This window comes from Mangifera indica, chromosome 1 (genome assembly GCF_011075055.1).
Source record: "Mangifera indica cultivar Alphonso chromosome 1, CATAS_Mindica_2.1, whole genome shotgun sequence".
Lineage (NCBI taxonomy): Eukaryota > Viridiplantae > Streptophyta > Magnoliopsida > Sapindales > Anacardiaceae > Mangifera > Mangifera indica.
Genome location: NC_058137.1, coordinates 464,953 through 489,059, shown reverse-complemented (window position 1 = coordinate 489,059; position 24,107 = coordinate 464,953). Strand labels below are relative to the sequence as shown.

Sequence of the window (24,107 nt, the reverse complement as noted above, 5' to 3'; positions counted from 1 at the left end):
GTTTAAATTTAAAACGGTAAGATGGAGATTGAGTTTGGTTTATTTGATTAGCAATGAGTTCATCGGAGATGTCATTGGATAAGAAAGAAGGTTGTTAGAGGGAAAAAAAAAGAATTATAAAAAAAGATAAAAAATTATTTAAAAGAAATAAATATTTAAACAATTTTCTAATGATTTAGTTGAGTTGGGTTAGTCTGACTCAATTTCACGTTAGAGCTGTTTTTGTTTAAATTCAACTCGTTTGGGTGAAACACTTGACTGAGATTGTGGCCAAGGCTAATCATAATCCTATTTCTTGCTAATCGCAGAAGGTTAGTTGGTGCCCTTTTAACATGGAAGTTGAAAGACTGCGTTGTGATGGAATTTGAAAGATCCACAATCTATGACTTACGAATATAAATATTAGTAATTAGGAGTGTATAATCGAGTCAAGATTGTGGCGCCGCCCAGCCTTTCATCAATATAAATAGCTGTTGGGGCAAAGAATTCTCAGATAGTAACTATCGTCAGTTATGTTGGAATTTTGGGCTCTAATATTTTTGGGTTTGAGGCGGGGAACTAGAGTTGGAACTTGGAATGATATGAGTAAAAAATATTCGAATCAACCACGATCAAAGCTCAAATCCTGAACTGAAGGAGGTATCAATTTTAAGATACAAAGTACTTGCATTGGACGTTGCCCATCAAATGCTTGAAGAAAGTAGAGGGACGCCATGACAATGACTAACTCCTTTAAAGTACCCAGACATCATAGATAGTCAAAGATACACTCATTGGATGACATGAATGCCCTCCTTGAAAATCCCAACGCATGGAATGGGAAGATGAAAGGAAGGAATGTCTTCAAATTCGACCGTGAAAACTGAAAACTATTCTGTGGGCGGTAAATGTATCACCTTTTACTGTGAGAAAGTCTTGAAAATGGGAGGAAAAACAAAGGGCTATGAGTGGGATGACACTTTTAGGCTGGAATCTGACTCACCAACCAGACCTTTTCGATACCCATCCCTTATATTATACTATTCATCACGCCAAACATTACCCAGAAAAAATAAAATAAAATAAAAAAAGGAAATGTTTTAGATGCAGTGGGTAACAGGAGCTACTACTTTTCTTATTTCTGAAGATCATCCCAAAGCTCCTTGTTTTTGGAGTTCTAAAGATCATTAATTTCAGTTTCTCCTAAATGGGTTCATGTGAACGATTGTTTAACAGACAGAGAACTGTCCATGAAATCCTCGGAGGAGGTCTTGGTAAGTCAAATTCAAATCGGTTCTTCTTTTTAGTTGTTGATGATCTAATATATAGTTTATTAAGGAGCTTTATATTCTTTATAATGTACTTAAAAGGTTATTAAAAGATTGTCCTTGTCTTTGATGATCTTGCCTTAATGGAGTTTATTATATATGTTTAATATCTTTGTTTCAACAGTTGCAGATGTGATTCTTTGGAGGCAAAAAAATCTATCTTTGGGAATATTGATGGTAACTTTTACTGCGTGGGTGGTGTTTGAGAGATCTGGTTATACTCTCTTGTCGCTTGTCTCTAGTATTCTCCTTCTCCTCTTTGCCATTCTTTTTCTTTGGGCCAAATCTGCGGCCATTCTTAATCGGTAATATACAATTAACTTGTGCTTCTAACTACATGTTGGTGTCATTTGGTGCCTTTGAAATATAGGGAAATGATGAACATAATATAAATGGTTGTGAATGATGCTATATATATTATTTTTCTCCGCTCTAATGCCTCCATTTTTGCATGGGGATAATGGCATTGCTCTGCCAGTCCTCATAGAGTGGCTTCTTTATGCCAGTGGTAATCATAGGTTTGGATTATTCCCAAGTTAGCTTGAGCTCAATTGTTAGTTCAGCTCGATTGAGCTTGAAATGAGTGACTCCTATGCGAGCTCGGTGCTTGGGGGTGTTCGGCTCTCAAACTCATAAACTTGAGCGAACTTGATTCGACACAGTTAAAACGACATTATTTTAACCATTACATATCAAAACAACGTTGTTTTGATACAAACAAAACCGATTTTCAGTTTGGTCCCCTCAAGTCAAGTCAAACTCGAGCTTAGTTTAAGGGAGCTTGTTGAGTTGGAGCCCTAGTGAACAAAGCCAGATGTTAAATTATGCAGAATACTTATGTTAGGATGTTCATCTGTGTATACTGGCCAGCTAAATTATCCCCTTATAAGTCAGTTACTTTTGTATTTTTTGTTAATTCATTAGGATAGAACAAAGTTTGAACAAAGCTATCTTTTAGAGGCTTTGTTTTTTTTTTCACAAGATTGTTGCTTTGCTTTGATGACTTCCGGTTTGCAAATTCATTACTGATCTGAACATGCTATTCTCATAGACATTAGCCATTTTCTTTCTCTGATCTTGTGGGTAGTTGTTGCTTCCTCTTCTTGAAAGTTGGAAGAATGAACATTTACACCATAAAAGTATACTCCACTTTGGAAGCTGCAATTAGTTTCGGCTGTGCTCCAATTCCTAAAATGCCTTATCTATCACCCTATAATGAAAACATTGTTTTTTTTTTCCCTTATGTTAGAAGACTGCAATCAAAATGTATTTTTCTTTCTCTTGAGCAGACCTGTGCCACCCCTTCCGGAGTTGTATCTCTCAGAAGAAAAGGTTAATGAAGTGGCAGCTATTGTTCGCACCCATGTAAATGATTTGCTCTGTGTCTCCCAGGACATTGCCCTGGGAAAGGACTCAAAGTTGTTTTTCAAGGTAGCTGTATTCTTATGGTTGATTTCCTTCATTGGTGGCTTAACAGATTTTCTTACATTAGGCTATACCAGTAAGTTCCAGTTCTGATTCTATTACAGAAAACTAACCAGCCTTCTGAGAAAGTTCTTTTATTTCTAATAATTTTGTTAATGTTCTTTTTATAATTCTGTTCATTAACTTTCTTCTTCTTCAGGCCTCATTATCATTCTTACAGTTCCGGCTTTGTATGAGAGATATGAAGATTGTATAGATAAATGCATGATTATGAGCTACAGGAAACTGCAAGAATTGTATGCAAAATTTGATGTGGAAATTGTCAGTAAAGTCCGAAGATCAATCTTGGAAAAGAAAAAACTGAGCTAATATCTCCTTGCTTCGTGATTACCTTCCTTTCTGACGTTGGTTTTCTTTTGCGAGGAGCTGGGGAGTGTCAATGGAAGGGGATGACTGGATTGTTTTCTTATTGAGCTGCAGGGTGTGGGAGAATGTACTTACTTGAAAATGGTTTCTTCTTTTTGTATCATTATTTACATGCCTGAGTTTTTAGGCTGTGACAGTTTTTGATCAAAAGGAGTATAGGAGCCACTACCCTAATCACTTTGAGCGAATCTGAAAAATATACAATGAGAAAGTTTTGGCTTTGAAATACTTGTTATTAAAATGTGGTCTCGATGATGAAAGTTTCTCTGGTTTTATCACCCTTGGTTGGTGTTAATCCTTTCTCTTCGTTATTGTTTTCTAACATATTGTTGAGGGATATTAATAATTCTTTAAGCATCAACATATAAACATATTATTATGTGATTATGAGTTACTATATATTAATTCAATTTCACTTTTATACTCATTTATGTATTCATTAGTCTCGATAAATGCAGAAACAAGCTTCATTTTCCCCCTAGTTCTTAAAGGAAAAGGTTCAGAAATTCAGGAAATCTTTTCTTCTTTTTTTTTTTTAATTTTTTATTAATGCAATCCCTTGTTAAGTTATAAAATGAATTAGAAACTGCTATTACAATACAATTCTTCTCTATATAAATAGAATTGGGTTTGAGCTGAACAAACTTAAATTCAACGTTCAATTAACTTGAATCATTTTCTGATCTTGTTGATAATACTATTTTTTTCACCTATGACGTTCTGACAATCGTAGATTTATTTAATGCAAGCCAAGCAAGGAGGATTCATGTAATTCAATGAAAATGTATTCATGGGGCAAATTTAAAACTTTTTCATTTTGGACTTTGGTGTTAAAAAAGATAGGACCTACCATCCCGTTGAGTAACATAATACAATTCTAGTCGTGAAAATATATGATTTTAAAGACAAGCTTGGTATAGAGATTTCGGCCAGGCAAACAGGGACATGATTTTCATATTTTTTTGCAATGCGAGCCCCCGATTGGATTGAGATATGCAAGCCAAAATGACCAACAAACAAGAAACAGAAATAAGAACTCTCAGAGAAGGAATGAAACATGACCCAGTGGGCTAACTGAATAAGACAACTAGTTCAGGACAAAAAATTACATGCCATAATGCCCATCGATAGAGGCAGTTTCTCTAGTCTTGGCTATTGGCATAACTATCTCGACTCTCCTGTGGCCATCCAAAACCCTGACCATCACGAACCATATCACCAGAGTAGTACTTACCTTGTTTATGTTGTGGCAAGTGAGATTGTGGCGGTGGCCCTGGTGGTGGTGGTGGTGCCAATATACCCTTGACATTCCAGGCATCCATTCCGATACCACCCTGCACAGCTTCCATCCCCTTATTGGCTGTCAGCGGTGGAGGAATCATGGGTAAACTACCTGGATTTTGAGCATAGCCTTGATAAAATGGTGCTTTACTTTGAGAATCCGACATGTTTCCATAACCCTCTGGAACCCCCAAGGGAACTTCGAAAGGCATACCAGTGGGACCAGTGTTCCAGAGCTGAGGATAATTTACTGGAAAGTTTACTCCCCCGGGCGGACCTGCTGGGAAACCCAATAATGATGTTTGTTCCGATCCAATTTCTGGTGCTATGTCTGGTCTAGGCATCCCATAGGAGGCACCATAAAACTGTTGAGATCCTTCATTTTGGAAAGGAGGAACGGCAAATGGTGGAGTCATCAAGGGATTTGAATTCACAGGCACAACAAAATTAGGTGGTTGCATAGAGTGAACAGGAGGGTATTCAGAAAATTGGGATTCTGATGCCAGTCCTTGCTGTTGGCTAGATTCTTGTTGTGGGATGCCTTGTGTGTCAAAGCCCTGGTTAAAGAGAATATGGGGGCCAGGCCTCTCAAAGCCTGGGGGAAGGTTAGTGTCAGGTTGGGCCTCTAATTGGTAATTATGAACTTGCCCAAAAACTGGTGGCTTTGGTGGCATGACAGCCCTTGGTGGTGGTTGCTCTCTAGACTGCAGCTGTCGGGCTTTGTCTTCACGATCAGTAGGCTGGGAATTGGAACCAGAAGAAATGACTTGCCTCGTTGGAGCTCGGACAGAGGAATCTGAAACTGTGGGTTGTTTGGAACTCAGACTCTCGGATTCATTACCATCTTCTTTCTCTGCATTGGGCTGTAGAAGGTCGCCATGGGTTTCATGAATATGAGACTCAAAATCAGTCTTCTTCAGGAAAGACTTTAGGCAGTGAGGGGCTGCACAGATGAAGATGCCCTCCATCATCTTGATTGTCTGAATCTTTTGTATACGTTCATCACATCTGCATTCAACAAAACACGAGAAACTACTTAGTACATTCATCAACTATTTAATCAGTTTGAATGCGGATTTGTGGTGGAAACAGTGCAAAACAGTACAGATATTTTCAAATACCCATTTCAACCTTGGAGTTTTAAGTCTTTAACAACTGATGACAACTTTAATAAGGTGCAAGCTTGTTATGAGATACTACAAGGAAATATGAAGGAACCAAGATAAAACTTATTGGTAAGTCTTATTCTTGCTTAAAGAAAAGCTTTTTTTTAGGCTTCACCAACCAATTTTAAACCCAGTGTGTACTATTTATCCTTGATTGCTGCCTAAAGAACTTAGCTGCATAAGTTCCCAGCCAACAGGCAGGTCAGATAATCATGTGCAACAAGTGGGACAAGACTTCCCAATTAACACATGGGAATTCAATCTCATCTTGAGTTAAGGTGGAACTGTAAATTTGAGCTCATGTGAAATCTCATATGCTCCAAATTCCCTATACAGTAATTCATGCATCACACCTAGCAAAATTTCCCTAAACCAGGCCCCTTTTAAACAAAAAGGAATCATATTTTATAGAATTAACACTTGGCTATTGTTGAGTTCCTTAAATTATTGTGGGCAAGCAAGTAAAATAAAAGCATCAACAGACATTGCAGAAATAATAAGAATGTATTAACACAATATCAGGTAGACTCCTTACAGATAGCACATTGAATCACTCCTGGCGCAATCGAGACAGAAGACATGTTCACAAGGATTCTGCAAGGACATAAACTTGTTAGCATACAGAAAATCTCTTATCAGCCTACTAAAAAATTGTTTACAGTACACGTTATGGACATGAATGACAACGGAACAGGCAGACCCAGTCATACAAGATACAGGCTATCTAATATAACTTGGATTTTTTGAAACTTTAGGTGAAGTATTCCCTGTTCAAGCATATATGCATTGTATTTGTACCTAAGCATTGCAATTTAGCATGACAACATAAGAAATGCTAGATTAAAACTTTGCACAAATCCTCCCACAGAAAGCACAAATTAGCACAAAGAATTCTGATTCCCCTTGAGAAGAACCCAACTGACCAACGCAAACAAGGTTGCACTGTCAATTTATAGTAAAAAAAATCACCATACATCTACTCCCTTTCCTTTTTTTAACTGAAGCGCATTAAATCAACATCATACCAACCTAAACAATTCACAATTTTAAAATGCAACTAACACATATAAGCAGTTATTATAAGAACATACCAAACGCCATAGATAGCAATTGGGAAATCACAATGAACACAAAAATGGACCCGTTCACCAAGCTGGCGCCTGGACCTCCGACCTACAGTCTTGACAAGTGAAGCTGCAGTTGCTGCACCAATGCCCTTAGCTACAGGAAGATTAGCAAGAACAAGATGGTCTGGACATGCAACTGTCACATTTTCCACTGGCAAAGGCTTCACTGCTCCACCACCATCCGAGGATGGGATCTTTTTAAGCCTAATTTGAAGCATTCTTCACCTTAAAAGTCTTTTGCCCACCTACTCAATGCGCTCCAATCTCCAGATTTAGTATGTAAAAAATAAAATCAATCAATTTCTACTCTCCTAAAATCATTACGAAGTCCCTAAACTCGATAATGAATATTCAACTAATTCAATTAAAGCAAAAAGAGAATCCACTATTTATGAAATTTGAAGACATTAATCAAAATCCACCAAATAAAATGATATGCAGCAAATCCATAAAAAAGAATAAAATCCTTCAAACTTCAAAGCGGTGAAACACGAGATACCCAAATATAACATGAAATAATAATGAATAAATTTGAGTAAATAGCGAGAAAATCAAGATAAAAAAGCAGAACAGCGAGGATTTAATACGATTTTTTTGGGGGGAAATAATGAAACTTACCCGGCGAGGCTGTGGCAGTAGTCGAAAGATATATGATTTTCTTGCAATTATGGCCAGACTCGGGACCGAGTTCAAATTCAATTGCAGAAGAAACTAAAAAGCCTGTGTGTGTGGAAAAGAAACGACGACGTAAATGAGAACTTCACTGGGATTTATAATATATAAATAAATATATTATTGGATATAATTAAAAATTTTAATTAGAATTAAAATTATCTAATGTCATGCGTAACTAAACTGATTGCATGGTAAATTAACGATTGAATATGTTTACAATAAATTTAGATGTTTATATAATAATCAAATAATATTAGATTTTTTGTTATTTAAATTGTGTATTTTTGTCATTTGTAATAATTTATTATTCAATGTGCGACAAAAACCAATCTATCAATCTAATTATAATGTTTTTGATTTTGTACAAAAAAAAAAAATATATTTAAACTCATATTTATCTTACTCTTTTTACCTATCAATATGACTTGTCCCATGTTTATTATAGGACGGTAAATTTAAGTTTCAACAACTGTAAAATTTAAGTTTGACTCGTTGGCATGAAGTTTGTAAATATTATTGATATATCAGAACCAAAATCTTGGCAGAAGACAAAAAATTTTATTTCATGGAGAAGCTTTAACATCTTCTATGATTTCAAAGGGAACTACCAAGAAGAAAAAGTAGCAATTAGGACCCCCACCTATGTAGGTGAAATCAGCAATATCAGTATATAAAGATCATACAAAAATGAAACAATGTTGAATTCCCAGAAAATGAAATTCACAAATCACAGATATTGATAGTTTCTGAATTCCTAAAATTCTCTTTTCAGTCAATTGTCTGTCTGTTGCTGGATTCGTCGTCTTAATAGTTAAAATGCGAAGAAAAATGGCTCCTGAGGACTTCATTATTCGCTGTATAGCTTCCATGGCAATCGCTACACAGGATTTCATAAACTAAATATTGATCATCACCCTTTACGGTCAAGTTGATTCTATGTTTCTCACAACTTTTTTAACCTGTCATGGAAGATGAAAAAGAAAATCACCCTGTCAATGAGCGCACACAAACACACACAAATGAAGAATAATTATATGCCAGCAAGATCTTCCTGGTTCAAGCTTGATTTTGCAGCTTAAGCTTGAGAAATAAGCTATTGACTGGAGTTTGGCTTAAACAATTATAATTAAACCTTATAATTTATATATTTATCAATTTTTTCCTGTTTTCAAAGTTCAACATTGGCTTCTATAAGCTGATTTTTAAAAGATGAGGGGGTTAGATAAAATTTTTTAATAAGATATAAAAGTTTAATGAAAATTTTGAAAATGTAAGTGTAAAATTTCAAACTTTTACAGTTTTTTGTTATTATACTTGAACCAAACCGCAAGCTTGCCGAAACGGGAGACTACAAGCTTGAGCTTGGCTAATTTGTAGCCCTAATTCCCATAATAACACTATTATTAGCTTTAACTTCAAAGGTTGAACTTACCAAAAATAAAACCTAGAATGTTGACAATTTTCTGTTCTATCATGAACTGCATAACTTAATTTCAACTTTCTTGCTTCTGTTTAGGATGATGAAGGCGATAAAACATTTGGTCGCAACAGACTAGAAATCTGAAAGATACCAAAGGTTAAGGAATTACCTGCTCTAAGGTTAAAAACATGATCACATTCCAAGATCCTAGCCGTCCGAAGTTTGGGATAAAGCCTTGTAAAATGCTAGAGGCCCCTGCAACAAAAACCAAATGCTGTAAGCTGAAGTCTTTTGTTTGGGCTGTCGCCTTCACTCAGGCATTCAAGTGATGACAGATTCAAATCAAGAATCTGATTCATCAAATGCCTCCGGTGCGAAGCATTATCAGCTATCGAAGAAAAAAAATTATACTGTCACACAACTGGTATTTACTAAATTATAATTTTATACCCGTAGTAGAAAAGAAATTTGTCCCCCATATGCAAAAGAGTGTAAAAAGATACAAAGCAATCATACATCCTTTTTCAGAGTCTTGATGAAACAATCCAGTGTGTTTTTGTAAGCAGAATCCCCCATCATTCTAGACTTAACCTGTAAAATAAAAATAAAAATAAAAAATCAAATAGATTAGTCGGAAGACGATGGGACAATTAATAGATGAAGCCAAGTTACCAAAACAGTTAACAGATATAGAGATATCCAAGAGTAATTTGTAAAATTTTACAATTGGCGCCTGAATTACTATGCATGTGATAAATCATCTCTTTCGTAAACTAATTACATGGCACGAGTAGAATCAGAAGCACTACATCATTATTGATCAGAAAGATATCGGATGTGAAATTAGATAGAGTACCACATCAACCGGAGAACCGACACAGACAGCAAAGAACCCAGCTCCAAGACCAGAAAGGAGATGAGTGACAACATTGTCTGTGAACCCTGGGATTTTCAGAATTGTCTGCATTCAAAAATATATATTTTAGAACTTGAATAAAGGTCAGAACTAAGTCCGATGAAACAACTTCAAAGACAATGACAATTTTTGGGAGCTAACCTGCTTCACTTGATCATAACTGGCCAGTTCGGCTGCATTTATGATGGCATTTCGTGCAATATTAGGTCCAAGTCCAGTCCAAAGAGCCCCAAGTCCTTCCTGTGGATCAGAACTGAGTTAAAAGCACAGGAAAAGTTAAAAGAATCTCTTCCTATTTCAATTTTTTCCAGGGTTAGATGCACAACCTGTCTCACAATTGTAGAGTAAGCATTCAGCGCTCCTGAATAGCGCCTCGGCACACCAGCAGGTAATTTTCCTTCAGCTTGTAGTCTCACTTTGACAAGATCAGTTGGGCTTGCAACTGTGATTGCTAGAGCACCTATTGATGAGATGACACATCTTAAGAAATCATAAGATGAAAAAATACAATAGTAAATTTAAACACCTGTCAAGTGAGAAATTAGAAATCCAACTATACGATTAAAGTTAACGTATATCATAAAAATTAAAATGATTTTCCCTCTAAACTTGAAGAAGCAAAACATAATTACATATGCATTCACCCTTATACTCACCAGTTGTAAGCCCAGCAAGTATTTTCTTGGATAAAGGAACATCTCCAACAAAGTCACTTCCTACGTAGAAGTTCCTAACCTGTCAAGCAAGCAGTCCACAAACGTGTATCAGAAATTCGAAAGCGAACAAGATATCTATGATAATACATGAACACTATATAAACAAATTAAAACCTACAGGCTCATACAATGCAATCCTCAACCCTCCATTTATGCATTGACGATGCAATCCAGGCACGACACCTTTCCAGAGTGCCGCTAGACCTTCTTCCCGAGCAATGGTAGCAACCGTTCCCAACAAACCCCTGTATTTTGGTAAAGCCGATCCATCTCCAGCTACACCTTTCTTTTGCAGCTGAAGTCTAACTTTAGCAACGTCCAAAGGAAGGGTGCAAACCTACATATAATCACATAAAAATTGGATAAATTAAAAGTGCCTCAAAGCCTAAACATACACGAATACAAAAAATAAGATGATAATTTGTCATGGAATTTGAAAAACAAATTAGCTAAACAGCCCAGCACAGAGTTTCTCCGGGCCCATATTGATCACCATCTCCATAAAATATATTCATGTCAATATAATTCGCCAAATATGAGAAACTTCAACGTTAAAAATCAAGATTACAAGTTGATTGTTACAGAAAATATATGTATTCCAATATTTTACATAACAAACAAAAGCCATTACGTTCAAAACCATCTTTGAAGCATTCAATACGAAAACTAAAACAACCATGAACAACATAAGATTAAAATTCCAAACTTTGACCATTTGCGACCACTTTTAAAGCATACACAAAATAATGAACGAGACTTCGAGTTCACACACCTCACCGAAACAAGCGGCAAAAGCGCTACTGGCGAAAGTACCGGCGAAAGAAATGTCCGATTTACCGTTGGAATCGACCACCATGCTGAAGGCGGAGGAACAAAGAGTGCAGAGTACAGTTGGAGAGTGAAATGGAGAGAAGAGTGGTGGTTTAAAAAGAGACTAAGACACAAATATGGAGAGATAGAAGTGATGGATACGAAGCTGCGTTTTTTGTGGGTATAAGAATCTTGGTAAAAACAACCAACGCGAAGAAGATGGTTCCTCAAACTGGGTCCTTTTCATGGCTCTCTGTTTAAGTGTCAAGTTCTGTTTTTCTCTTCCCTGCTCATCGCCATTAATTCTCTTATTTATATAAGCTAATATTTCAATTATACAGCTCAGTCTCACACGTTACTGACTCATATGGTATAAGTTGGTCTGCTTTTTCAGCCAGAAATTAACTTTGTTAATGCTGAAGATGGCAACTGCAGTCAGCAACGTTAAGTGGAAAATGGCTCGCTTTGTAATTCAGTTATTATAAATTATGAAGGGTAATGAATCTAGGCTGATTCGATCCAAACTAAGTTCAAATAAAGTCTAATTTGAAATCGGTGTAAATTCAATAAAATATGACCAGATTAAAATTGATGAATCAAGATTGAACTTGATTTCAAAATAATTTAACTGTAAGCTTAATCTAAAGACTTAAGGAACCGTTAGGATCAAATACAACCCTTCAAATAGATAAGAGTCTGAGTCAGATATTAGTTGGATGTTTCAAAGTTTCCAATGACTTAACTGTTGTTCATTTGAAAACTGCATTGGCAGCAAAATAAGGCAGCCAATTTGGGATTCTGTGTTTTTATTTTTTGATATTTTGGCATAAAAAAAACAGGGCAATTGTTGTGATTTTGTAAAGGCATAATAGAATCGGAAAGTCCGAATGGACCACTTACCGTGGGTTCCGTAAGAGGGGACAGAGATAGAGATGCCTGTCGACTGCCGCTCCATCTTGCCACCGATTCCCATAGACATGTAGAGTAGTGAATTTGAATCACCATTCCATTTAGGGGCGAGATCGGACCGGCTCTTATTTTGGCTCAGTTCGAATCTATTCCTATTTGTCTACTCACTTAGAGTGATGAATAAATAACAGAGGCTTCAATTCAAAAGCAGAAATTTACCTAACATTTCAATAATAAAGAAAACCCTGTTGCAATTTCTGATCAACAATAAATATATAAGGTTTCACTGCTGCTAAGATAAATATATTTTACTGCCATTACTTTTTTTTCGTCCACCTTCCTTGGGAGAACTATGTGATTAAGAACAGATATGAAAGTGCTAAATACTCTGTTAAATATAGTGGCTACTTCCTGCTCCTAGCCAACAACAAAGGCGCTGGAGGAACCTGTGAAATAGTGGATCGAACCAAGGAGAGACTTTGAAGCACCAAAATGTGTTACTCTATACACACCTGAAACCGCTGATTCTGGAATCCTCCATTCTATTGTTGCAAAACTCTGGGAACTGAGCTTTGTGGGTCTTGACCACTTAAATCGTAAGCAGAAGTCATCGTCGTCATAAGCTGGAACCCATGTTTTCTCGTTCTGAAGAATTTCTACAAGTGCAAAAGTTCCCTCGGTCATGAGGTCGTTCCTTGGGCAAGCAGACCAGATAGTGACTGTCACCATGTCACCTCTCTTGAAGGTTGAATTCAGAGGTACGTCAGTTTTAACATCCCCAAAATTTGCACCAGCAGGGGTTGCATCCATGACTACTGGTGTTAATAAGCTAATTTGCTTATCAAGGAGATCTGGAGGCTGCGGGCCTGGCTCAACAGCTTGATCACTTACAAAAGCTGCTGCTAGTTTCTGGAACTCCTGAATGTAGGCACTGAGTGTGTGTGGACCAAATAAGGTGGAAGCTCCCTGAAAAGGATCCATCACAAATGAATCGGACAAAAACTACTACGATCTGAATTCTGAGCATATCCACTAGACAAAATTTGCATATTTTTCTCTGAAGTACCAAGTAAAATGACCAAGTCTTCGGGAAAATGGCATGAATTTTGGTCATCTTACCTTTTGCCAATTTCAGAGTTGTCAAATACTTTTACCAGATACCTAAACTCTACGAACGAACCATATTTTTTTTACTAAAATAAAAATATGAAAGTGTTATGCAAGAATTTTATCATGAACAAATAGGGAATGTTGAACCAGTGTACAGACCTCGTATCTCTGCACCTGGTACTCTTCAAAGGTGGTCACATACTGTGAATATGTATTTGTCAGCCCTGCAATGACAATATGGACATTGCTGTTGAATTTCTCTCTACCTCCAGAGATGAGCACGGACTTAACAGCATCACGAAGACGTCTGCCAGCCATGGTAGTGAATTCTGCAAGAAAAAATATATTGGAAACAAGAAAACCACAGTAGAGAAGGGAATGCGTAAACTATTGAGATGATTCTTGCCATAAAAGAAGTTAAACACTCTTCACAGGATTTGGTAAAATAAAAGCTATGGAGTAAAGCAACTACGAGCAAAGCAATCTAGGGCTATGAAGCATTTTGTTTCTGGGACTGAATACTGTTTACCTCACAATGTGAATGTTCTGATGAATATTGGAGCAAAAACTCAAATAAAACATTAAGGTTACAGTTACCTCCGGGAACGCAGAGAATAACCAGTTGCCCTATTTGCAAAATTTGGACTGGGAGTATCGAAGGCTGCATAAATAAATGAAGATAAAATTGTGAGTACAATAATCAACCCCTATATATAGATTTCCAAACCTCATTTACCTTGTAAATCATCTGAGCCAAAATTTAATAATGGATCAAAATTGTTTAAGCAATCTTCTAAGAGCATACAACTGAAACACCAATGACCAGCACTCCATGTGCAATCCACTAATGCTAGAGAATAATCTTTTCAATATTTAAAGAGGCCAAGCATCATTTTAGAATGTACTTTATGCCAAAAAATGTGTCCACTTAGAAGGTTGCTGGAAGGTCCAAAATTGTGTTGAAAACAGGAAAAGCAACAAGGAAATTTTTAAATAAGTCTAATTTGCAGTGTGACCTATTATGTGCTTCCACACAGTGCCATGGACTCAAATTCTAGCATTTTCATCAGTTCAAACATATATTATGATGCATGGTACCTTGTTTGTGATTATCTAATACACTGAGGCTCTAAACTCAATGGGAGCTAACCCCAGGTGGAGTGTCCAAACATGTACAGACTCATCTGAAAATTATGGAGTATCTTAGTCAAATATATTAAGCGCCACCTAAATTGGATACTCACTGCCCAATCATACGGAACCTTCATTTCACCGGTGTCGAGCAAAATAGGCTTTGGATGCTGACAATTGACCTGTTCCTGATCTGGAGTTTTTAGCGCATTCCTTACCAACTTCCAAAAGGGATTCCCCTAAAAGAAACATCCAAATTATAATTACCCAGATATTTGAGATTCACCATCCAAGAATTTTTTTTATAAATGGAAAAAAAAATCACCAGAAGCTTCTCACTTGGTCATCTCCTTGCTTGAAATCAAAAGCTCCCGGACCATCGGTTGTTCCCGCTGCAAAAGCAAAGCCCAAGGCTGCCGGGCATGTTTTCACTACCTCTGTACCCCCACCCACTTTGGGAAGTGATACCTCAAGCTTGGAAAAATCTATATAGCTATGTCGGTAGCCAACAGTCCCTTTCAACTGCTCAGTTGCTTTACTAAACAGTTCCACAGCTTTTCTGAATTGCTTTTCACCAATAATTCGCGTGCTCTCAAATTCGTCAGGGTAACTGCAAAATGACCATAGATTTTATAGTTGAACAAAAATAAAGAAGTGAAAAACATTCAGACTCATTCTATAAGTACCCTGGTCCTCGACCATAACACAACTCATTTTTCCCATTGCAGGTGCTGTGATTAAAGTCGCAAGGCAGTCCACTGTCTGTGCAAAATGCACCAAGAGTATTTGGGCTTACATCTCCACAATTTGATTGGCAGAATGCAGAAACAAAATGAGGTTTTTCAGCCTGGACTAAAGAAGTCCTGACCCGCCTTGAAACACTCATATATCTTGTTGCAGGTTGTCCATGCGAAGGCTTAAAAGCCGCAGCAAGTTTCATCAACTCAGTGCCTGTTTCAATAACTCAATGACTTCTTGCAAATGAAATTTGGTTCAATATCATAAAATATTTTAAGGCCTATATAAAATTTATCCCATTGTATTGGTAACTTATATTCTGTTTAAAATATCTGATGGTTTGGTTTTATGTTGGCCTCCCAGAAGGTTAAGCAAGTGCATCATAGGGTGCGTTGAATTCAAATTTGAATCAGTTTCACTAAGCCAACTCTTCATCACTCTATGCATGCCTTTTGAACAAAAGGAATTTACTTACGGTTTTCTTGAGGATCAGGAATAATTCTTAAAACTCTGCGAGGGATTCTCTCAGTTCCGGATCTATTGGAAACGCTCTGTTCAAACCAATCCTCCATAAATCTTGCAGCAGCTCCTTTGTTGTCACCACTAATCAATGAATTTGTACGACTCATAGAAGTTCCATGCGTTGCAAACCAGTTAAAGCTGCCTATTCCTCCCCACTCATTATCTACAAACTTTATGAGGGTCATTTCTTTATCAACATCATACTTATATTTACTCCGCTCAGTGGCAGGGTTATTGAGATAAGAACTTGGACTACGGTTCACACCAGCATCCAAGATTTCTCCTATAAATATATTGAGAAAAGTTAAAAGTGAAAGGAGGTCTCTAAATGTAAAAGAACCATACATGAAGAAAAATAGGCGGCACAAGTTGTATAACTAATAAAAATAACAATCCAGCCAGCTGACACATGTTAAGCTATAATCCCAGTCCCAAAGCTGGGAGAATGGGAAAAGTGCAATGTCAAACGTGCACAGTATGTGCTATATATAAAGAAAAATATGCATGCACGATAGCAGATACAGAAAAAACAGATATGATCACGCTATGATGGAGGAAATAGAGAGATCATGATTTTGAGTAATCAAACTTACCTTTATTAACGTAAATTGAACCAGGCCGAAGATTCTCATGAGCTTGAATGATGCTTTTCTCAATACCATCAACAATGACATCAAATGACTGGCGTACAAAACCAAGAGAAGTCACAATATACACTACATACTGAAGATAGCCTCCAGGTCCAGCATGAGTGTGAATACCACTGACTGCAACATTTTGCTCGGTATAAAGGTCACCATACCTAAAAATAGGAAAGATATAACATCAATAGTTCAACCAGTCAGAGCAATGGAAGCTGACTGATAAATAAGTGTAGGCCCTCCAGATATTATTTGCAAGGAGAGTGAAATTCAACATGCATTCAACAGCTAAAATTATAATTCTCCCTAGAGACTATGAACATTTTCAGCAGTAAAATTAGCCAATATTAATACTATATTAAATGGTTCCCAATAATATAAGTCTAAATTCTGGACAATAATCTACAAACATGTATCAAATTCAGGTACCTGATTAACTTAAAAATTACCTTGCTTTTAGTCGCTCAAGTAATTTAATTGTAACAATTTGTGAGGCCATGCAGGCATCAAGATTCACAAATACTACACGGTTTCCCTGAGGTTCTGCCACAATAAACGTGCGAGCTCGTAATCTGAAGTGAATTCCAGATGTAACCTGTTCTGAATTTGCATACCCCATCATATTGACATCGGCAGCTGGCCCTGTTATGTCATAGCTTCCAAGGCCAATCAAATAAGCAGAAGCTGATAAAGACCCTCCATAATTTTGGGCAGACAATAACAAAGAAATTGAGAACCAAATGGTTGCAACTGGCAACTGTAGATGACCATAGCAATGAGATAACATCTTCATAGCCTTTCCCCAAACAGAAAGTTGTCCTTCATTCAATTATTTCAATCCTTCAGAAATGACCAAATATATATATACGAGCACATGAATCATTTGAGGAAAGGCAAAAAAAAGCCTAGATCAAATTATTGACGTGAAACACTAAAAGCATTACACTAAAATACAACTCGGTCATAAATCCCACCATTGGTCTCTTAAAAAAAACTTATAGGAGAATCTGAAAATTACAATTTCTTGCCATTTAGATAGTACTCCATAAGAGATGACCCGATTGAACAGAACCTTTTTTTTTTTTTTCAAAAAATGAATGCTTCGTATAAAAAAGTAATACCACTAGGTGAGTCTTATTAAAAAGAACACTTGCAAAATACAAATATTATCATGCAGGATAAATTTTACAAATACATGCTCCATTTTTTTCATCTGCGACAGTCGCCATCAATTTTTCTACATATATTGTAATAATATCTCATCTACTTACCCCAGTAAAAAGTAAATTAATAAATAAAGACCTAGATCATCTCCGATTCCATTGCATTGCAAAGATAGAAAATTTCTGCTAAATAACTTCAATGTACATAAACTTTCACACCCACAAAAGGAGGAAAAAATATACAGCTTCAAGTAAACTATGTTGCTAAAAAAATGAACATTTCAATCACTAAACAAATAAAAACAAATAACAGTATAAATCAGAACAGAAATGTCAAGAATAAGAAAAGCGGGGTTGTTACTATTAGCAACAATGACGGGGAGCTTGAATAAAGTAGAACAGAAATGTCAAGAATAAGAAAGCGGGGTCGGAATAAAAAGGAAAAAACAATGACGGGGAGCTTGAATGTTGAAGCCAAAACGGAATCACGTGAAAGCAAAGGAAACTGAGAAGAGAACCTACTTTCTTCGGTTGTGGTGTCGGCAAGGAAGATGGAAAATAGCCAAGTGTACCCAACGTACTCGGCAAAAAAATTAACGAAGCTGCGTTGCATATACAATATGAGATTGCCTTGACCGAGTGTACTTTTTACTATATTTTATATTCTTCCCACCGTTGAATTACTATTTACTACCATTTAACTCGAGCATAAACGGCATATTGGATCCAAGCCCATTTAAACTAGCCTATTTATATTAATTCAATCAAAATAAACTCAATTATTAGTTTAAACTCCTTTGTTCAATCTTAACTTGGATTTAAATTTGAACCATGTATTCAACAATACGAATCTAAGCTCAGATATTTATATAGTTTCAAACTTTATTCATTTTATGTTGAAAAAAAACTCAATCATTAATTCAAACTCAATTTATTCTATTCAAATTTGAATAACTTGAATCTATTCTAATCTTAAGTGTGTTTTTTCTTACCATTCACACATGAACATGATAGAAGTGATAATGGAGAGTGGGCATATGGTGCGCACAACGAAGCTCGAGGAATTGTTGTTGCACTAGGCACTCACATTTCTGAAATGGCTTTCATAATTGAGCATTTGAGCTGGTGAAGAAGTGACTCGGGCGAAGACACTTCTGATCTGAACTCAATTATTTTCGCACTGAACTGAGCCACCTACTGCCAACTCATATTGTGATTTTCTCCACTCCCATTACCTATATTGTATTTGTAAGGCTCCACGCGTGCCAACAAGAAGCATGAACTGTTTTTTCTTTTCGCTGGCATTGACTTCGCAGTGCAGTGTGGTAGGGCATTCCAACAACCGCTTGAATGACTTAATGCTTGTTTATTCAACTGATTGGGCGGTCAGGTTTTTGCATTTATGACCGGGAAGACTTTGTACGGGTTTGGTGCAAACCAGCACGGCTTTGAACAAGTCCATTGTAGAAAGAAATCCCAAATCCGTCGGCACATCCCAAATCACAGGACACCATTAAATTTATACCAGTGGGATTCGGTAAGGTCTAAATTTGGAAACTTAATTGTCCCAAACATATATCCAATTCAATCCTTGGAACTTGGAAGTCCGCCTTCCCTAAACACGTTAATACAAAAACTGAACTCAGTTGAGAAATTACTTCCTTGTTACTGATTTACGGTTGATTGATGACATAGTTATTAGTTACAATTGGAAACCGATCTCCCCAAAAATTAATTCAAATTACAGTTAAAACCCATTTTATCCATTGGACCAACAGATCAAAGATCAAAACAAATTAATAATTTAACACAATTCAAGTAAAACCAATACGATCTTAACACTAACAACATGCCATAGTCACATGGGTAAAACTTATTTTAAATTTTCAGTTTTACCCTGTTGACACCATACTTAGATCACTGACAAACCCTTTCACCAGATCAATGCAGAATGAGTCTAAAAACATTGTTCAAAACATAATTTTACTAAAAACCCTTCTATTATAGTCCAAATTTATTACAAATTTTTAAAATCCAAAAAACTTCATACACTTGACAATAGATACAAACATGAAATCGAATGCTGACATGTTAATGTGATTACATGACACATCAATGTTTGTAAACATGTTTGTATCCAATGTTAGTGCATATTGTATGACTCTTTTTAAACATTCCTCGATCATATATCCATATTTCCAGAGTGTCATGTCACAATGGAAAAATAACACTAAAGAAAACCAATATGTAGAAGCTTAATAGCAAAATTTTCATATCACAAAACTAAGAATAGGAGTTGTCATTGTTGTTCCAAATCCACAATAACTAACAAATGCGAAGCCAAAACAGCTAGCTGCTATAACCCCCGAGTTCAAAACCTTGAAACTTAGCTCTTGTGAGAATAAATCCCAAGTTCAACAGATACACCTTAACAGTGCCATTCTAGCATCTACTGCAGACACTGTCACTGCTCAACAAAAAGCACAAAGGTAAATTAAAAGAATATATCACAAATTTCAACTTCTGCAGAAAATTATACACTGCTATCCACACAATCAGTCTTGCATAAATAAAATTTAAAAAATCATACAATATATGCACAAAGATCAATAAATAACAAGCAAAACAAATGCTTTCAGACCCAAAAATGTTTCTTTCTTATTAAATAGAAACTACAAATGCTTCAATATCAATAAATGACTAGGAAAGCAAACGGTTTCAAACCCAACCATATTTTCCTTATTAAAAAGAAATGCTTCAAGATCAATAAATGAATTTCAAACCCAACCAAATTTTTCTCATTAAATAGAAACTACAAATGCTTCAAGATCAACAAATGACTGGGAAATCATATTGGTTCAAACCTAACCGTGTTTTTCTTATTAAATGGAAACTACAAATGCTTCAAGATCAACAAATGACTAGGATATCATATGGCTTCAAACACAACCATGTTTTTCCTTACTAAATAGTAAACTAAAAATGGTTCAGTCCTTGAATTCAGAAATTATAGAATCTATTTCATTACTTATTATTTAATTATGACGTAAACAATAAGGATGTAATCACCTCGGCTCAATAACATTAAGGCTGAGCTAAAGCTCGAACTCATCAAGCTGGTAATTTCACAACTCAAGCTCAGCACAAAAAATTACATGTAAGCAACTCAACTTTCCACAAATTAAATTAAACCATATAACTTATATATATGTCAACTACCCATATTCAAAGTTAGAAAGTAAGATTTCAAGGGTGCAAGTAAAAGATTTGATCTTTCAAAAGTATATTGGTATTTTACTCAAGTCAAGGCAACCAACACAGAACTCGAGCTTCCCTCAACAAAAGCCAACTGTGAATAGCTCACTCACAGTTCGATTTACACCCCTAGTAAACAATAGTAGGGTCACTGTGTTCTCTTATATAATTATACAAAAAATGCAGATCGAGAATAGGTAAAAGGCCACTAAAGCTTTTGAGTTATGACTACAGCAGAATCACAAACACGACTTCAAATGTTTCAAGACAGTGTCACCGCAGGTGAGGAAGTTAAATTCACTTAGCCTAGAGAGCCAGAAGCAAACATTCCTAAACAACTTATCAATGCCAACCAGTCACACATTGAAGAACAACCATTTGTCACAAATTTCCCAAATTGAGACCAAAATTCATTGGCAAATTGAAAATAATTGACAGCATACCTCATATGTTGCTGGGGTACATGAATACCCTAACTCTGTCCCCCTGTTTAATAATTAGAACCAAATCCATGATTAAAACCCAATTTAAAATCAAAGCCAACAAAAAGAAGAACAAAAAATTAATCGATTATAGGTTACCATGGATTTTGGAGGGAGATTGGATTTGAACTTAGCACGAACAACGCCGCTATTACCGTGAGGTCTAGCAACTTTTCCCCAAATGCAGCGATAGTGGGAACCATTCTTCTTAGTCTTTGCCTTGTAAATATAAGCCATCCGCTTGCCGCAATACCATGCTACCTCTTCCTTCGTGTTCACTCCCTCGATCTGAACCAGCGAGGTGTTTGGGTACTGGTTCGACTTCGACCTAAACTCCAAATAGATTACAAACCAATCCAAAATCTTGTCCAACTTAAAGTGGAAGCAAACACCAGCTCTATTTTTCCTTACCTTTTGTACCCAAGAACTGTTCCACGAACATAGAGTCTGAGAACGAAAAAAGAGTAAGATTAAGTTATTTTGAACAAAATAATCAGGGATTGGGAAACATAAAGAGAGTGAGAGAGATCGAAGTTCGACCTGACGCGCTCGCCTTGCCTGCCCTTGACCATTTTTCCAGGTTAAGAGCCGCCGCCCGACGAAAACCCTAGTAAAAGACTGAGAGCGATCCGAGCAAGACGTAGGTCTATGTTTTAAAAAGGCAGGGATCTAGTGTGTGGAATTATATGTCATGTCATATGCGCCAATTGTTATTAAATATATAAACTTCTCTTCTTCTTACTAAAATAGCATTAAATCTTTATTTTCTCAGACTCACTCAACCAACGCATCGTAGCCCATGTGTCGTAAAAGAAAGACTCCTGAGTCCACGGTACCAATTACCCAAGAAGAGGAGCCCATATGAAGTGGATAGACATGACAACCACACGTTAAGGGTGGACACAAGTTGGCTCGGGCTTGGCAGGGTGTTTGGTTTAAATGAATAAAACCCAAGCTTGATTGCTGATAAATTAAACTTTTTTTTTATTATTTTTTCTATTTTTCTTCTCCATTTTTTAGCGGCTCTTTTTCTAATTCTCTAAAGGAGTTTTAATGACTTTTGCAACGTAATAATGGTTATGGATTTGACTCAAGCTCAATATGATTCTTATTAAGTTTGACTTGAATATATTTTTACAACTAAATCAAAATTATTGTAATCAAGGTTAAATTCGATTTGCATAAATCAAATTCAAATTCAAATTTTAATAAATAAGTTTATTTTAATATTCGAATTCGAGTTAATTCATATTGAAATCAAAGTCAAATTATTTTTTCAGTTAAGTTCAAACATCAACACATTAATCTTAAATTAATCATAAATCAGACCTTATTCATATGGATTTTTTTAGTTATCTAGGACGAGGTCGACCATCAAACCAATAAACCTTACGCAAAGTGGTTCAACAATCCATCAAGTCACCAATATGTGCACTAATGTATACTCAAATCTATTTGTCGAAGCACATAATAGAATCTGAATTCTTTAAAATTACATTAAAGATTTCGCGCCTTAGCGAAATGTCTTTATCAGTCATGGACCTATCCAAAAATATCTTATTGATAGCACACCCTAGTGCTAATAACCCAACCCAACCCAACCTCCAATTCGCTGCACTATCCTATCCTATAAATAATCCAGAAATTATAGATAAATAATCCAGCCCATCAAACACTTTCTTCTATATCCCAAATCCCAATCTCCTCAAAGCTGTATTATGAGTCATCAGACTTCGAATGACGGTGCGATGCTTGTTAATTTGTAGAATTCATGGTTACGGTTCAGATTCTGTACAAGAACTTTCCTAACTTCAGCCTACCTAACTCGTAATAGCGTTGACATGTGAGTGGAGAGTAGTGGAGACTCAGTTGTGCTTGGTCTCCTTCAAATAAACCAAAACGTGTGGACCTGGCAAATGGTTTTGTGGTCTCACGCAATCTTTTCAAACAAGGATCACGCTTCCACAAAGTCTAGGTTCCCTCTCGAACTTTTCTCATCATACCTATACACCAATATTATTAATATATAATTATATTTGACAAGTCAAATACCATATAACTGAAATTGAAACTTAAGTTTGATAATACAATTTTTTTTATATTTAAACTAATTTAAATTAAACTTGTTTTTATTACACTCTAATCTCATCAAATCTCGATTAAATCAATTAATCCATATTTTGAATTTTAAACCCACCATAATATTATATTTCCAATATGGGTCACCTATTATGATGAGGTTGGGGTTATTAAATTTTGAGGTCCTCCCTTTCTTCGCAAGTAGTCTAGGTCCTCCTCCACTAAGCTATGACATTTGTGGGCCGGGTGAGACTTCAACAACTTAAGATGCCTCAGTTTCTGCTGTTTGCATTATTAGTGCTACTCACGATTCAACATTCTCTCATCTTCTGACATATGGCTTTGAACTTTGTTTTATATTTCTTCCCAATACAGAGGCGTGACACTAGTATTACATGCATATGATCTAATATTTGTATCATTAGCGATACCCATTACAAATCACATTTATGAATTTATTATTATCATTACGTCGAAATTTATGCCGAGCCAACCCCAAACATTGTTAGTTAAATTCAATTCAAAACTATTATAATAAGATTAAATTAATCAAATTCAAATTAGATTCAAATTAATAAAATATATCATTAAAATGTTATCGATAGAATAAATAGTATTATCGCAATATAAATTATGTCAAAGATAGAATGAACAATGTTTTTAGAGAAAGATTTTATCTAATTTTAAGTTAAGGTATCATATTGAAACTATAACCCAAATTTAGCTAAAATCAAGTTAAATATTAATTTAAGCCAAACTAACTCGATTCGAGTTTACCTGTAATCAAAATTGTTCAACCAACAAATAG

General features: G+C 35.9%; 5 protein-coding genes across 8 annotated transcripts; 1 reads left to right on the top strand and 4 right to left on the bottom strand.

The window, feature by feature from the left end:
* The first annotated feature begins 496 nt into the window (after nucleotides 1-496).
* On the top strand, nucleotides 497-3,399 carry LOC123192612 (reticulon-like protein B12). Its single transcript, XM_044605228.1, has 4 exons — nucleotides 497-1,253; nucleotides 1,432-1,612; nucleotides 2,597-2,808; nucleotides 2,932-3,399. The coding sequence occupies exons 1-4, from the start codon at nucleotides 1,187-1,189 to the stop codon at nucleotides 3,099-3,101; spliced, it is 630 nt and encodes a 209-aa protein (XP_044461163.1). The 5' UTR covers nucleotides 497-1,186; the 3' UTR covers nucleotides 3,102-3,399.
* Nucleotides 3,400-4,206: 807 nt separating this feature from the next.
* On the bottom strand, nucleotides 4,207-7,501 carry LOC123228406 (E3 ubiquitin-protein ligase HAKAI homolog). Its single transcript, XM_044653812.1, has 4 exons — nucleotides 7,351-7,501; nucleotides 6,702-6,996; nucleotides 6,141-6,214; nucleotides 4,207-5,447 (listed from the first exon to the last, which is right to left on the bottom strand). Exons 2-4 carry the CDS (start codon nucleotides 6,948-6,950, stop codon nucleotides 4,301-4,303), a joined length of 1,470 nt encoding a protein of 489 aa, XP_044509747.1. The 5' UTR covers nucleotides 6,951-6,996; nucleotides 7,351-7,501; the 3' UTR covers nucleotides 4,207-4,300.
* Nucleotides 7,502-7,977: 476 nt separating this feature from the next.
* Nucleotides 7,978-11,499, bottom strand: LOC123228413 (mitochondrial uncoupling protein 1-like). The gene is given in 10 exon segments (XM_044653823.1): nucleotides 7,978-8,366; nucleotides 8,997-9,064; nucleotides 9,067-9,082; nucleotides 9,344-9,418; nucleotides 9,684-9,788; nucleotides 9,885-9,983; nucleotides 10,070-10,203; nucleotides 10,400-10,478; nucleotides 10,578-10,796; nucleotides 11,232-11,499. Coding segments are annotated over 10 exon segments (915 nt in total). The 5' UTR covers nucleotides 11,316-11,499; the 3' UTR covers nucleotides 7,978-8,330.
* An 874-nt stretch (nucleotides 11,500-12,373) lies between these two features.
* LOC123220884 (neutral ceramidase 2) lies at nucleotides 12,374-18,906 on the bottom strand. 4 transcript variants are annotated; one of them, XM_044643494.1, is made up of 10 exons: nucleotides 18,476-18,906; nucleotides 16,770-17,160; nucleotides 16,273-16,481; nucleotides 15,633-15,962; nucleotides 15,106-15,370; nucleotides 14,759-15,029; nucleotides 14,533-14,658; nucleotides 13,886-13,949; nucleotides 13,448-13,617; nucleotides 12,374-13,144 (listed from the first exon to the last, which is right to left on the bottom strand). In XM_044643494.1, exons 2-10 carry the CDS (start codon nucleotides 17,111-17,113, stop codon nucleotides 12,596-12,598), a joined length of 2,328 nt encoding a protein of 775 aa, XP_044499429.1. In that variant the 5' UTR covers nucleotides 17,114-17,160; nucleotides 18,476-18,906; the 3' UTR covers nucleotides 12,374-12,595. The 4 variants fall into 4 exon arrangements, with proteins under 4 accessions (XP_044499429.1, XP_044499421.1, XP_044499411.1 ...); XM_044643486.1 differs by having other exon boundaries at nucleotides 16,770-17,139; XM_044643476.1 differs by lacking the exon at nucleotides 18,476-18,906 and adding an exon at nucleotides 18,006-18,146 and having other exon boundaries at nucleotides 16,770-17,139.
* An 823-nt stretch (nucleotides 18,907-19,729) lies between these two features.
* On the bottom strand, nucleotides 19,730-21,921 carry LOC123220907 (60S ribosomal protein L35a-1). Its single transcript, XM_044643509.1, has 5 exons — nucleotides 21,761-21,921; nucleotides 21,632-21,667; nucleotides 21,320-21,548; nucleotides 21,182-21,224; nucleotides 19,730-19,950 (listed from the first exon to the last, which is right to left on the bottom strand). The coding sequence occupies exons 1-4, from the start codon at nucleotides 21,790-21,792 to the stop codon at nucleotides 21,183-21,185; spliced, it is 339 nt and encodes a 112-aa protein (XP_044499444.1). The 5' UTR covers nucleotides 21,793-21,921; the 3' UTR covers nucleotides 19,730-19,950; nucleotide 21,182.
* Between the last annotated feature and the right edge of the window lie 2,186 nt (nucleotides 21,922-24,107).